This window comes from Cryptomeria japonica, chromosome 2 (genome assembly GCF_030272615.1).
Source record: "Cryptomeria japonica chromosome 2, Sugi_1.0, whole genome shotgun sequence".
NCBI lineage: Eukaryota > Viridiplantae > Streptophyta > Pinopsida > Cupressales > Cupressaceae > Cryptomeria > Cryptomeria japonica.
Window position 1 is genome coordinate 655406409 of NC_081406.1, and position 13143 is coordinate 655419551.

At 37.7% G+C, this 13143-nt stretch overlaps 1 protein-coding gene across 1 annotated transcript in view; it reads right to left on the minus strand.

Annotated features, from left to right (window-relative positions):
• LOC131067705 (selT-like protein) overlaps positions 1 to 13143 on the minus strand; it is a 32279-nt gene that overhangs the window by 12184 nt on the left and 6952 nt on the right. Inside the window, exon 2 of the mRNA XM_058002825.2 lies at positions 12914 to 12987. Coding sequence (XP_057858808.2) covers positions 12914 to 12987 — 74 coding nt within the window. The remainder of the gene's footprint in view (positions 1 to 12913; positions 12988 to 13143) is intronic.

The window sequence follows — 13143 nt, forward strand, 5'->3', positions numbered from 1 at the left end:
ATCGATTTCTTCCTTCTTGCAAGTGAGTGTTTGATCGATGAAATGATCACAATAGCCACTGTAGAGAGAATTCGCCCTTCCTGATTACTGAATCTGCACCTTACTGTGACTGAGCTTGTCTTAGAAGTGATTGAAATTCAGCCTATTGATAATTGATTGCCAAAGAATTCGCCTTGATTGCTAATTGAAACTCACTGATGTATGAAGAACTTGCTTTGATTTGATGATTAAATGATTGCTTTAAGCTTCCTTGTATAGGCATCAAATATTAAGGGTCTTATTACTCTATCCTTACCAAAGCGACACATCTGCACTCAAAGGCCAATTCCTTATCCTTTTATTGCCACACCTTGCCTCATAATTTAATGTGGATTAAAGGGGCTTAGGCATGTGCAGGGGATGGTGAGGTGGATGCCTTCAGAAACTTTTTCTTAACTCCAAAATTTTGGTGGGGCCATACAATGCCAAAGACCCGAATTTTTATTTTTTACATTTTCTGCTAATGGTTGGTCGGTCCCAGCAATGATGCGGCAAAGACATGTGAAAACTTTTCAATTTTCATCTCTGATTTTGTGGGGGCCACTAGGAGAGTCCTTAAAAGACTCACTCAATTCCCTATTTTCAGTTTAAAGTGGGGCCCGATATGTGATGTGGTAAGGAAGATTCAATTGCATTTGTTTTCCGGAGAGGAACCCCTAAGCTTGATTCGACAAATTACAGGGTATGGAAGATTCGGATGGAAACTCATTTGAGATGTATTGGGAAAGAGATTTAAGAGGTCATGGAGAAAGGCTATACTCCTCAATCCGGCATCTGGCAATCCTCCTCCGGCAACCTTGGATAAGGACATTGAGAATGATTGTAGAGCTTGAGAAGCACTCTTAAGTGCACTTTCTGATCAGCAAATTGTGAGATTAACTGATCAATCATTTGCGAGGGCTATATGGGATAAGTTGGAGGCTCTGAATGAAGGTGACCCTATTGTTAAAATTTCTAAACTTGATGGTTACCGGGTTGAGGTATGAGAATCTGAAGATGGAAGGATTACTGCTTTTATGGAAAGAGTTAATGAAATTGTTATTGGAATTCAGTGTTGTGGTGGATCTCTGAGCGAAGATGAGATTGTTTCTAAAGTATTGAGAGTTTTGCCACCGGCTTACAAGATGAAGGCTACTGCAATTAATGAGCTGAGAACAATGGCTAACACTTTTGTTAACAAGGATACTTTGGTTGGAAAATTATCTACTTTTGAGCTTGAAGAATTTGGTCCTCAAGGAGCTACAAAGACTGAATCTGCTTTTCACACATCTGCATCATCAACCAGCAAGAGTGATTAGAAAGCTTTATATGCAAAGGAATTGGAGGAAATGAAGAAAGAAGATGATGTTAGGATTCCCAAAAATAGTGAGAGGGGGGGTGAATCAGTATCTAACCGGTTAACAGATTTTCTAACCTTATTAAATATTTTGCATTCCAAAACAATGTACCAGTAAACAAGAATTAATGCAGTAAATATGAACAACAAACACAGCATAGAAAGCACACCATAACACAAGATGTTTAACCAGGAAACCCGGTGTGGGAAAAACCTCGGTGGGATTTGTGACCCACAATATTCACTCACTAGCCAATGAATGGATATTACTTACAATAGGGGTCTACACATGCAGAAAGGCCAACTACCTAAAGCTCAATGCTCAAATACAAAAGGAAGTCTCACTGACTTACAAAATGGATTATGAAAATCCAATATAGTGTACTGATACAAAACAGCATCTGCAATGTCAGATTCAGTATTGGTGTAAGCTCATACAATAACCATAAACCCTTCTACAAAATCTGCCTTAATATTCGCTCTACATATCCATCATATCTATCCTCTATGTTGTCGCACAAAATGATCTACAAGATCTCATACTTATATATGAGTCTTATTACAATATGCCATGTCGGCTTACAAAAAGATATTACAATTAAATACAAAATACAATAATCAAAATCATGTCGGCTAGGATGTCGGTAAACATTATTGTCGCTGCCGGTGAACTATCTGCCGCTGTAGAATCTGTCAGTGCCGATGCCATAAAATTGCAAGGTTGCCATCAATGACAATACCTTCAATCACCTACAATTCTCATTGGAGTGTGTAATGCCAACAGATGATGAGTTTGAACAACTTGAAGCCCTATTTGCTAGAAGAGTACCTAAAGGTCCGGCAAGAAGTAAGTATGAAGGAAAACCACCTTTTAAATGTTTTCCATGTAATAAGATAGGTCATTTCGCATCTAGATGTCCTGCAAGGAATTCAAGATTTGAAGAAAAAGTTAGAAGATCTTTTAGGCCTAACCATGATTATCAAAACAAGCATAAATACAGGAGAAACAAAGACAAATCGTGTTACTATGCAGATGAGGAAGGTGTGACTAATTCTGATGATGAACTGGCACAAGATTCGGCTAGTGGATCCGGCAGTGAAAAGGAATGGGTATTTTTAACTATCAAGGAAGATGCTCCGGCACCTATTGTTCAAAATGAGGAAAAGGCCTTTGCTGCTAAAATTAAAGACAAGGATGAATGGGTGATAAACAGTGGATGTTCACATCATATGACTAGAGATAAAAGGAAGTTTTTATCTTTGTAAGAATTTGATGGTGGACTGGTTAGATTTGGAGATGACAAAACATGTGTGATCAGAGGAAGAGGAACTATATCATTGGATGGTAAGCATAACACTGATAATGTTTATTATGTTGAAGGCTTAAGGCATAATCTTTTGAGTGTAGGACAGTTGGTGGACAAGAGATTTCAATTACAGTGCAAGGATGGAAAATGCAAAATCATTAACAGATCTGGATTGGAGATTGCAACCAGTACACAGACTAAAGGTAACATCTTTCATTTGAACTCCGGTGAGAAGACATGTTTGATTGCACAAGTTGATGAGAGTTGGTTATGGCATAAGAGGTTGTGTCATGTGAATTTTGATTGCATTGTAAATATCAGTTCAACTAAGGCTGTAAGAGATATACCTAAGATTGTGAAGCCCTATAATCCGGTATGTAAGGAATGTCAAATGGGAAAGCAAATCAGAACTTCTTTTAAGAGTATACAAGACAAATCTAATGGTGTTCTTGATCTTATTCATACTAATTTGTGTGGTCCTACTAGAATAAAGAGTTTTCAGGGTGATAGATATTTCATGCTAATCATTGATGACTATTCTAGAATGATGTGGGTTACTTTTCTAAGGGAGAAATCTAAAGATTTAGATAAGTTTAAGATCTTTAAAGCTAAAGTTGAGACAGAGACAGGGTTGAAGATTAAATGCTTAAGGTCAGATCAGGGTGGTGAATTCACATCCAATGAATTTAACAGTTATTGTGAGAAGCATGGGATAAGGAGACAGTTGTCTGCTCCTCGGACACCTCAGCAGAATGGTGTTGTGGAAAGAAAGAACAAAACTATCTTGGATGCGGTTAGAACTATGATGATGGAAGCTAATTTGTCTCATATCTATTGGGGAGAAGTTGTGAGCACGACAGTATACACATTTAACAGCATTCATATCAAAGGAGACACTAGTAAGACACCTTATGAGTTATGGTTTGGTCATACACCTACAGTTAAGTAATTCAGAATCTTCGGTAGTAAATGTTATATTAAAAGAGATGATTCCATTGGAAAGTTTAATCCTAGATGTGATGAAGGGATATTTCTTGGTTATTCTAATGAAAGCAAAGCATATAGATGTCATAAAAAAAGATTGCAGAGAATTGTGGAAAGTGCTAATGTCAAGGTGGATGAGTTGTACAAAAATCAAATTAGATCTTATGAGAGAGAACCGGAAGTGGAGATGATCATAACTAAACTGGTAGCACCTGTACGAAATTGAATGTTGAACCAGTTACCCCGACAGTATCAAAAAATTCATCAGTAACTGAAGATCAGAGCAGAGGAACAGAAAGTCAGAAGACTCCTAGGTATGTAAGGTTAAATCATTCAGAAGATTAGATCAATGGAGACAAGAACAAAAGAGTAATGACAAGAAGAAGGTTGGCAGCTGATGAGGTATGTTTAATTTCTCAAGTTGAACCGGCATCAATTATTGAAACTTGTAAAGACGAATGCTGGATGAAAGCTATGGAAGAGAAATTAGATCAAATTGAAAAGAACAACACATGGACTTTAGTTCCCCAGCCTAAAAATAAAAATGTTATTGGAACTAAATGGGTTTTTAGGAATAAATTGAATGAGGATGGACAAGTTGTAAGGAATAAGGCTAGATTGGTATGTAAAGGATATTTTCAGAATGAAGGAATTGATTATGTTAAGACTTTTGCTTCGGTAGCTAGGATTGAAGCTGTGAGATTATTTTTTGCTTATGCTGCCCATAAGAAATACAAGGTTTATCGGATGGATGTTAAGTGTGCATTTTTTAATGGAGATCTTGAAGAGGAAGTTTACATTAAGCAACCTGACGGATTTTCACTTTCAAATGACAAAAACATGGTTTGCAGGTTAAGGAAAGCTTTATATGGATTGAAACAAGCCCCTAGAGCTTGGTATGCTAGATTGAACAAATATATTTTGAAGCTTGGTTTCACTAAAGGTAATGCTGACAATAACTTATATTATAAGATTACTGATGATGACATATTGATTGTTGAAGTCTTTATTGATGATATCATATTTGGAGGTGAGGATAAGTTATGTATGGAGTTCTCTGAAAAATATGAAGAATGAATTTGAGATGTCTATGATTGGGGAGATAAAAAATTTCTTAGGTTTGCAGATTACTCAGAATAATAAAGGTATTTTCATCTGTCAAACTAAGTATGCTAGAGAGTTGTTGAAGAAATTTGGTATGAAAAATTCCAAACCGGTTGGTACCCCTATGGTTACAAGTGAGAAATTGACAAAAAATGATGCATCAACTCTGATAAATCCTACAAGGTATAAATCTATGATTGGAGGTTTGTTATATTTGACTCAGACTAGACCGGATATAATGAATGCAGTTTGTATTGTATCAAGATATCAAAGTGATCCTAGAGAGAATCATGAGAATGCAGTAAAAAGGATTTTCAAGTATTTGCAAGGAACAACTGAGTATGGTTTGTGGTATCCTAATAATGATGACTTTACACTATGTGCATATACAGATGCTGATTGGGCTGCTGATGTTGATGACCGAAAGAGCACATCCAGTGGAGCTTCCTTTCTTGGAAAGAAACTTGTTTCATGGATCAACAAGAAACGGTCATGTACTTCTTTATCTACTGCTGAAGCTAAGTATGTTGTTGTTGCTACTAACTGTACACAAGTTATATGGATGAAGCAAATGTTGAAGGATATAAAGGTGGATTGTAATGAATAGGTAGTTATTCACTGTGATAACTCTGCTGCTATTGACATGTCAAACAATCCGGTATTTCATTATAAGACTAAGCACATTTCTATCAAGTATAATTTTCTGAAGGAGAAGGTGGAAGCAAATGAAGTCAGACAGGTTTATGAGAACACTAAAGAACAGAATGCAAGTATCTTCACTAAACCTTTGGCTAAGGAATCATTTGAGTACTTCAGAGATAGATTGGGAGTTTCTAACTCTCCAGTAGAGACTTGAGTGATGTTGATTGGCATCAGTCCGGCATGCATTTTCAAAACTATTATTCATTTCCAAATTGATGTTGTGGTGCTACTACTCAGGGGGAGTAGTCAGTTGTGTGGTTCAGAGGTTTTATGACTTTTCTTTGATGTTTATGTCAAACTTTTGGCATTGATGTCACAGGGGAAGTTTGGTCTGTTGGTTCAAAACTTCATTGTCATATCATTTTGGGGAGATTGTTGGATGTCTTCCTTTGGGAGAGACTTGTTTGGCACTTCTTGGCACTTGGATGTTTTTCACATTAAGTGTTGCCATCAATGCCAAAGGGGTAGATTGTTGGCAATTTGGAGGAATTGATTATGTGTTGCATTGATGTTTGTCATTGATGTCAACATTAGCTGTTTTGCTGACTACCGGCTTCCAGTAGAGTGGTCGGATTATCATGTAAGTCTGGAGATTTGTCTCCAACTTTGGTCCGGCTATTGGAATTGGTTTGGATTGGTTATTCATCTTTTCTTAATGTGTATCACATTGTTGTGACCATTTCACACATCGCCCCACTCCAAATGGGGACCCTTGCTTTTTTGCTTTTTAGGGTTTGTTTTTTTTGGTCTTTTAGGGTTTTGTTAGTTAGCCTTTGCATTTTGAGTGTCGCCCAGGGGATCACATGGATAAGCAAGTCCGGCTTGAGTGAGGTCTTGATCCTGAAATTTGGCTAAGTCTGGAATGTCCTGATCCTGAAATTTGACTAAGTCTGGAAACTGAAAAACCTCAAAAAAACTAGATTTTGCAATATAACTCCTGGAGGTCTGAAACCACTCTCAAACATCCTGAAAGTATATATGGAATATAACTTAAAGTATAAGAAAGAAGAAAGATAGAAGGAAATGTCACTTATACTTAAGTTATCCTGATAGAGAGTTCGAAAAGTCAAATTTCGCTCCTGTCCTTCACTGAGGATCCAGAGCGAATTTCGCTCCTGTCCCTCCCAGGAGGACCAAGGCGAAGCGCTCCTGTCCCTCACCAAGGGACCAGGGCGATAATACTTATTTGAGCCATTCCTGACCTTGTTTGGACGAATTGAGACATCAAAGGCATGGTGAAGGGCAAAATGAGCATGATAGAGCATCCAGACTTGATCAAAAGCAATGAAATGATGAAGTTTTTGCCTAGAAGGTCAAATTCGCTCCTGTCCCTAACTGAAGGACTAGAGCGATTTTCTTTATATGCACAATTTTAGACTTTGTTTTGGACATTAACTTTTATTCATAGCATGAAGCAGGATGATATCTTCCCTAGCAAAGACATTTCATGGTGAAAAGTGAAGCATTTGGGCCTGGAGGACAAAAATCGCTCCTGTCCCTCACTGAAGGACCGGAGCTTGAAATCCAAAATTGCCTTGTCCTTGAAAGATTTGAACGATTTCGCGAATTGAGAAGATCAAAGGAGATACATTTTTTCAATTGAATGTAACTTGAAAGCGCAATCATGAGGAAAATTGACCCTAGAAGCAAAATCGCTCCTGTCCCTCTGCCAGGGACCAGGGCGAATTTAAGTGATAGCTCTCGTCCCTCTCTCAGGGACCAGAGCGATTTTCCTTATAAGACAGGTTTTGGGCGAAGATCAAGTAAGTGTTAAGTTTGAGGCAAGCAAAGGGGGCGTAACGAGTCCGTTGAAGATAATTTGAAGATTGTAGAAACGCCAAGTGAAGCCCATATTGTCCTAGGCGCTCCTGTCCCTCTCCCAGGGACCATAGCGATTTCTTCCTTAGACAAATCTCTCGCCAAGATGAAGCAAATTACATGTCAAGGATGAGTGAAGGGGAGCATAGCGGATCCATTGAAGATGGTTTTAAAAGTTAGCAAAGCATGATTGAGCCTACAAGTGAAAGTTCGCTCCTGTCCCTCAGCCAGGGACCAGGGCAAACTCAAGGTTATTTAATATTCCCTCCAAGTTTAAATCACTCCAAGCTAAGATACAAAGGGGCAATGATGTTTGGAACGCCTCGGAGAGAAAGTAAAGTATCAAAGACCGCAAAGGTGATGGAAATGCCCAAGTTCGCTCCTGTCCCTCTCCCAGGGACCAGAGCGAAATGTTCAAGTGTGTCCAAATTTAAGTTGCCACTCACATTTCAAGTGTTCAAAAGGGAGTAAGGAACATCATTTTACACCGTGAAGACAGTTGCAAGTTGATATAAACAAGGATGAGCACAAGGAACAAAGGTTCGCTCCTGTCCCTCACCAAGGGACCAGGGCGATATTCACTCAAATATCAAATTTGCATTGTAAGGGACGAGTAAAGTATGCATGGAATGAATGGATAACATTGTTACTTGCCTTGCGATATAAATTGGTGATTAAAGAGACAAAGACCCAAGGAAAAAAGGCAAGTTCGCTCCTGTCCCTCACCAAGGGACCAAGGCGAAAGTACTTTAAAGCACACTCCTTCCACAAAAGGGACGAATTAAGCTCAAGATTCCCAATTAAAATGCTATTTTGGACGTCTAAGACAAGACTCTGAACGTGAAAAACATGAAAAACAAGGCCAAAATGAAGGAGCGCTCCTGTCCCTCTCCCAGGGACCAGAGCGATGTGGTTAGTGTCCCTTATTCCTCCCATGCTTAGACGCTAATATTTTCGAATTACATTAAAATGCCAAATTCGCTAAAAAAGTGAAATATTTAATTAAATTGGTATTTAAAAATAGCGCATGGACATTCAATAATTAATTTAAAGCCTTTAGAAAATCGAAGTTTTTAATTACAAAGGCATTTAATTAATTATTATTAAATTAAATTTTAAAAAAGGGGGGCGCTTGGGGTATTATTTTGCAAGGTCGGCCCCCTCTTTTATTAAATTTTATTTGTTTTTTGGGCCTATTTTCCAAGTCGGCCTAGGGGCAATTATCAAGATGAGCGCCTATATAGGAGGGGTGTGTTGAGCATGTTAATCCATCTTTCAATCATTTGTCCAAGTGCGATTTTGAAGGAGCAATAAAGGAGTGCGAAATCTGGTCCAAGAAGGAGTGCGAGTTGAAGGCTAGAGGTGGAGCGAATTTTCCTCAAGACGTTGAAGGCTAGAAGTGGTGAAGTTGATAGAAGAAGCACATTTTGAAGACTTCGATCCACATTTTGCCTAACAAACTTGCTTAATTTTGCATCTTTTCTTAGAGTTAATTCCCAACTGGAGGTATGGCGAGATTCCTAGTCTCAATTTTGAATTTTCAATTTTCAATCTCAAGTGGCTTAGTTAAATTTAGGAAATGATAATTCAAAGATTTATCATGAGGTTTCCTAATTTAAAACTTAAATCCTCTTTCTAGTTTATATTTCCACGTTGCAAAACATGTTACTAATTTTGAAATGTTGTGTAGGTATCAAGATGGCGACTCCCAAGCTCAAAGGATTTACAAGTAGAAAGGCTCTCATCAAAAAAAATCAAGCCAGATCAAGGACGGTCTCCTCAAGGACGATCAAGTAAGGACAAGGGCGACCTCCTCCAGCCTAGCATCGACAAGGACGGCCTTCTTTGGACTAACGTCATCAAGGGCGACCTTCTCCAATTCAGTATTACAAGGCGAGGTACATCATCATCCTACAAATCAAGGACACAAGAAGTCAGAGCAAGGGTTCGTTGAAGAAGCAGATAGTTCCAGAAGAATTAATTAAAGATAGCTTCTCAACAACATCAAGTTGAATATTTACCAAGTTACAAGTGTCGGACGAGGTGGCATCCTAGTCATCACTTCTCCAGTCAGTGTGGTCCACCTCAGCATGTCCAGATTCAATGTACCTAACTCATGGAAGGTGGCACAAACTCCGATGTACCTACCCCGGCTATCCATTGGTCGATTTTTCTAGAGAGGACATGTGTCCAAGCAATACAATTTTATCATTGGTCAAGCATTAAATGTTATGTAATGGTTGTAACAAACCCTAATTAGGGTTTTCATTGTAAAATCTTGGCCATTGATCTCGAATTGATCTAAGCCATCGAATTGTATTGTGGGCACTATATAAGCCCTGGCATTTCATTTTGTGAAGGCAGTTAGAGATAATTAGAAAATAGTTGGAAGCAGTTAGTAGATAGAGAGTAGATAGAAGTTGATAGAATAGCAATTAGAGTAGAGTAGAGAGAGAGAAGGCAAAGATTGTTGCCAAGATGTTGTTGTAAAAGACTTGTAACTTCATTGAAGAAATGGTGAAATTTATGGGTCGATTCGACAATTTGCATGGTCTTTATACTTCTCATATTTGATTTCATGTTATTAGATGAGTGGAAGAAATATGCTTGATTGATGGTGAAATTCGCATATCCATACTACTAGCAGTTTGTTGATTGCAGACTTGCCTCGTGTAGTCAACTGGAATCGTTCAGCTTAAGCTTAACTTCAATTGTCGCTTCTTCATTGATATGCATCAACCTGATGGTGTCTATGCCTGCAGTGATGATTTGAACATCATAAAGCTTCCCTTCGAAGATCGCACTAGCCTTGTGGAGATGGTCCTGCGATGTCAAAACAAGACCTAGTTAGAGTTTCATCAAAGATCAATCATTGCTCCTACATTCTTAGTATTAGGATTAGATCCTCTCTTCGCCCTCATCCTTTTTCCATTTTTTCAAATCTAAGCTAGTAAGAGCCTGTGTTACAGCAAAGCAGATCAGAAGTTCAATCATCAAATGTAAGTCCCCTTGTGATTCCAGCAAATCACATCATACCACTGGAGCTTATCCACACGTAGAGACCCTACATCAAAGAACCTTGGAGTCATCCTGATTGATCCTTTTTCGCGATATCTTCAGCAATCAGAGGCTTTATTCAAGAGAGGATAAGATGTCTTTGGGTATTTTATTCTGTGTATGATTGTGTACAAAATACACGTCAACACACATTCATTTGGTTTAAGATTTGATGATCTGAATGCTATCGTATGTTCTAGTAAGCCTTTTGGTTACTGGTAAGGGTTTTACAGGCAACACTTTGATGAAGATCTTTTGGTGAATACGATAAATGGTGTTGATGAGGCTTCTAGAAGGTTATAAAGATGCTAATGGTTATCATGTTCATGTTCCAATTGTTCATGGTGTCTCATTTGGCTTATGGCGACCTATTTTGGGTCCGGTGTTATTCTGTTAGGTTATGGATTGGTTTATATAATGTGTTGGTTGATGCTCTCGATGCGTCACTGGTTGGATTTATTGTTTGGTTTATGTTGTTTCAGTCTTAGGCCGACTTGGTTTATCATTGGTTTGCGGGATTATGTAATGGATCTATTGTATTATCTTTTAGGTGACCGACCTAATTGTTTAGGTCTCGGGTTGGTATAAATATGATGTAAGATCTCTTTGTAGATCATAGTATGGTATGTGGTTATAGGATTATCTGCATGCAAATAAAGTTGTAATCATATGCAGAGGTTTTGGTCGATCATAGGTGATCGAATTGGGTTTGTAAAAGAGGTTTAAGACCTCTGGTACTGAGCTTAACCAAAACTGTATTCAAGCATAGGAGATGTTATTCCTGCAGTTCATTCATCTTTCCGGATTGTAGTCTGGATTTATTTTGTAGTCAGTGAGGCTCTTTTTGTGATGAGCAGTGCACTCTAGGTTGTTGGTCCTCCTTCATGTGCAAACCCCTTTTATTGTAATCACATACTTGCTGCAGAAGTATTATCTGACTGTGGGTAGGCTTCCCACCGTGGTTTTTCCCTTTACTGTGTTTTCCACGTACAAATCATGGTGTTATGTGTTATGGCTGGTTGGTAATTGTTCTATGATTTATGTTTATGCTCAATTGTTATATCTGCTATTCCGATATTTGGTTTATGCATTCCGGTATTTGCTTTTGTGTGCTTAAATTTTTATAATCTGTTGACAACTGATTCACACCCCCCCCCCTCTTGTCCACCGGTTATCCTAACAAAGTTGTCTACCCGGTGCTATGCAATCTCCACTATTAGGAGTTTATATTTAGTAGGATTTTTTCCTTATTGGTATCATGGAATGGCAGCAATTTTATTGCATACCTTGCAATACTGACACTGAGAATCAGAAAGGTATGCAATGAATTTACTACCATTCTATGACACCAGGTTTGCCTAGAACTTGACCAAATCTGAATCAGTCTGGGATGCGAATAATCCTGGTTTGAATCTGGCCAGGGTTCACCCAGGGTCTTGCTCCAAGCCAAACAATGAACATTACTACCATACTATGATACCAGGTTCACCCAGAAACCTAGCCAAACCTAGATCAATCCAGGCTGGCTTTGATCCTGGTCTGGGTTAAATATGGATTCACCCAAGGTTCCGTCCTGGGCCTTTTCCAGAGTAGGGCCCTGGGCAAACCCCTGGAGAAACTACAAGTCCCCCCAAGAAAAGTGAGTTTTTAATTAAAAAGCAAAAAATAAAAAATAGTACGCCTAAAAAAGTCATTTTCCATGTACTGTTGCACTAATAAAATTATAAATCATCTTGATTTAACTTTAACATTTGAAAATTGACATTGAATTATCTATTATCAACTTCTCAGTTCTGTATTTTACTATTTAGTTTTGTACATTCTAAATATATATAACTCCACTCACCCTGCTTGCTGCCTTCTGTGACAAATAACCAACTAAATAGATGCAAAACAATAACAAAAAAATGGACCAAGCACCTTATCAACACACTTCATCCAGCCAGAAAACGAATAAATGTGAATACCATTATTAAAAAAAATCTCCCCATTTCAATTAATGGCTGTAATTGTTTAAAACAATAAATTTATAAAAAAGTTAAAAACACATTCTTCAAATGCAATATGTTCCTTCCAATAAGATTCATGATTAGCTACAATGTGCTGAAAAAATATGCTTCTCTTTCTAACAAGTCAATATTTCTCAAAATCCCTAAGTAATTCGATATATATGTAATTCCTTAAGCAGGGTATGGCTCTTTGGTATAGTCATCTTTGTGTCTACTTAGAACCGTATCTATGGTCTTCAAGAATTATATAATACTAATGTACCAGCTTCCTTCCAACCAAAGAATCAGCATGAGTTTTTAGTTTTTAACTTACTGTATATGAAATTTTTATACATCAGTGTTTTGTTTACACTAGGAAAACAGAACTATCTTTTTTGCAAATTCTAAAGCATAAGTTTAACATTCTTAAAATAAACTTTCCTAGAAACTACAAAGGCACTAGCTTTAAAAGAAAGCTTTATAATTAATACACATTTCTCCCTTTGTGGATTTTAAAGAAGTTTGGAAAAAAAAGTAATTTTCTAAATGATTACAGGCTTGCAGCCAATATAATGCACCTGTATGAACAAGATGAGCAGAATGATATATGAACTGTGGTACCAGCTCCAGGTTCATCCACTGTTTCAAGTTCCTAGAAGAAAAAATAAAACTGTCAGTAATCTGTTTTTCCAATGATGAAAATTCTAATTTCCAGAAGTAGTATCAAAAACATATACTGATCATAAGTCGTCACAATGCTGATGCAACTAGGACTCTTATCAAAATCCTGCCAGAATATACCATCAAT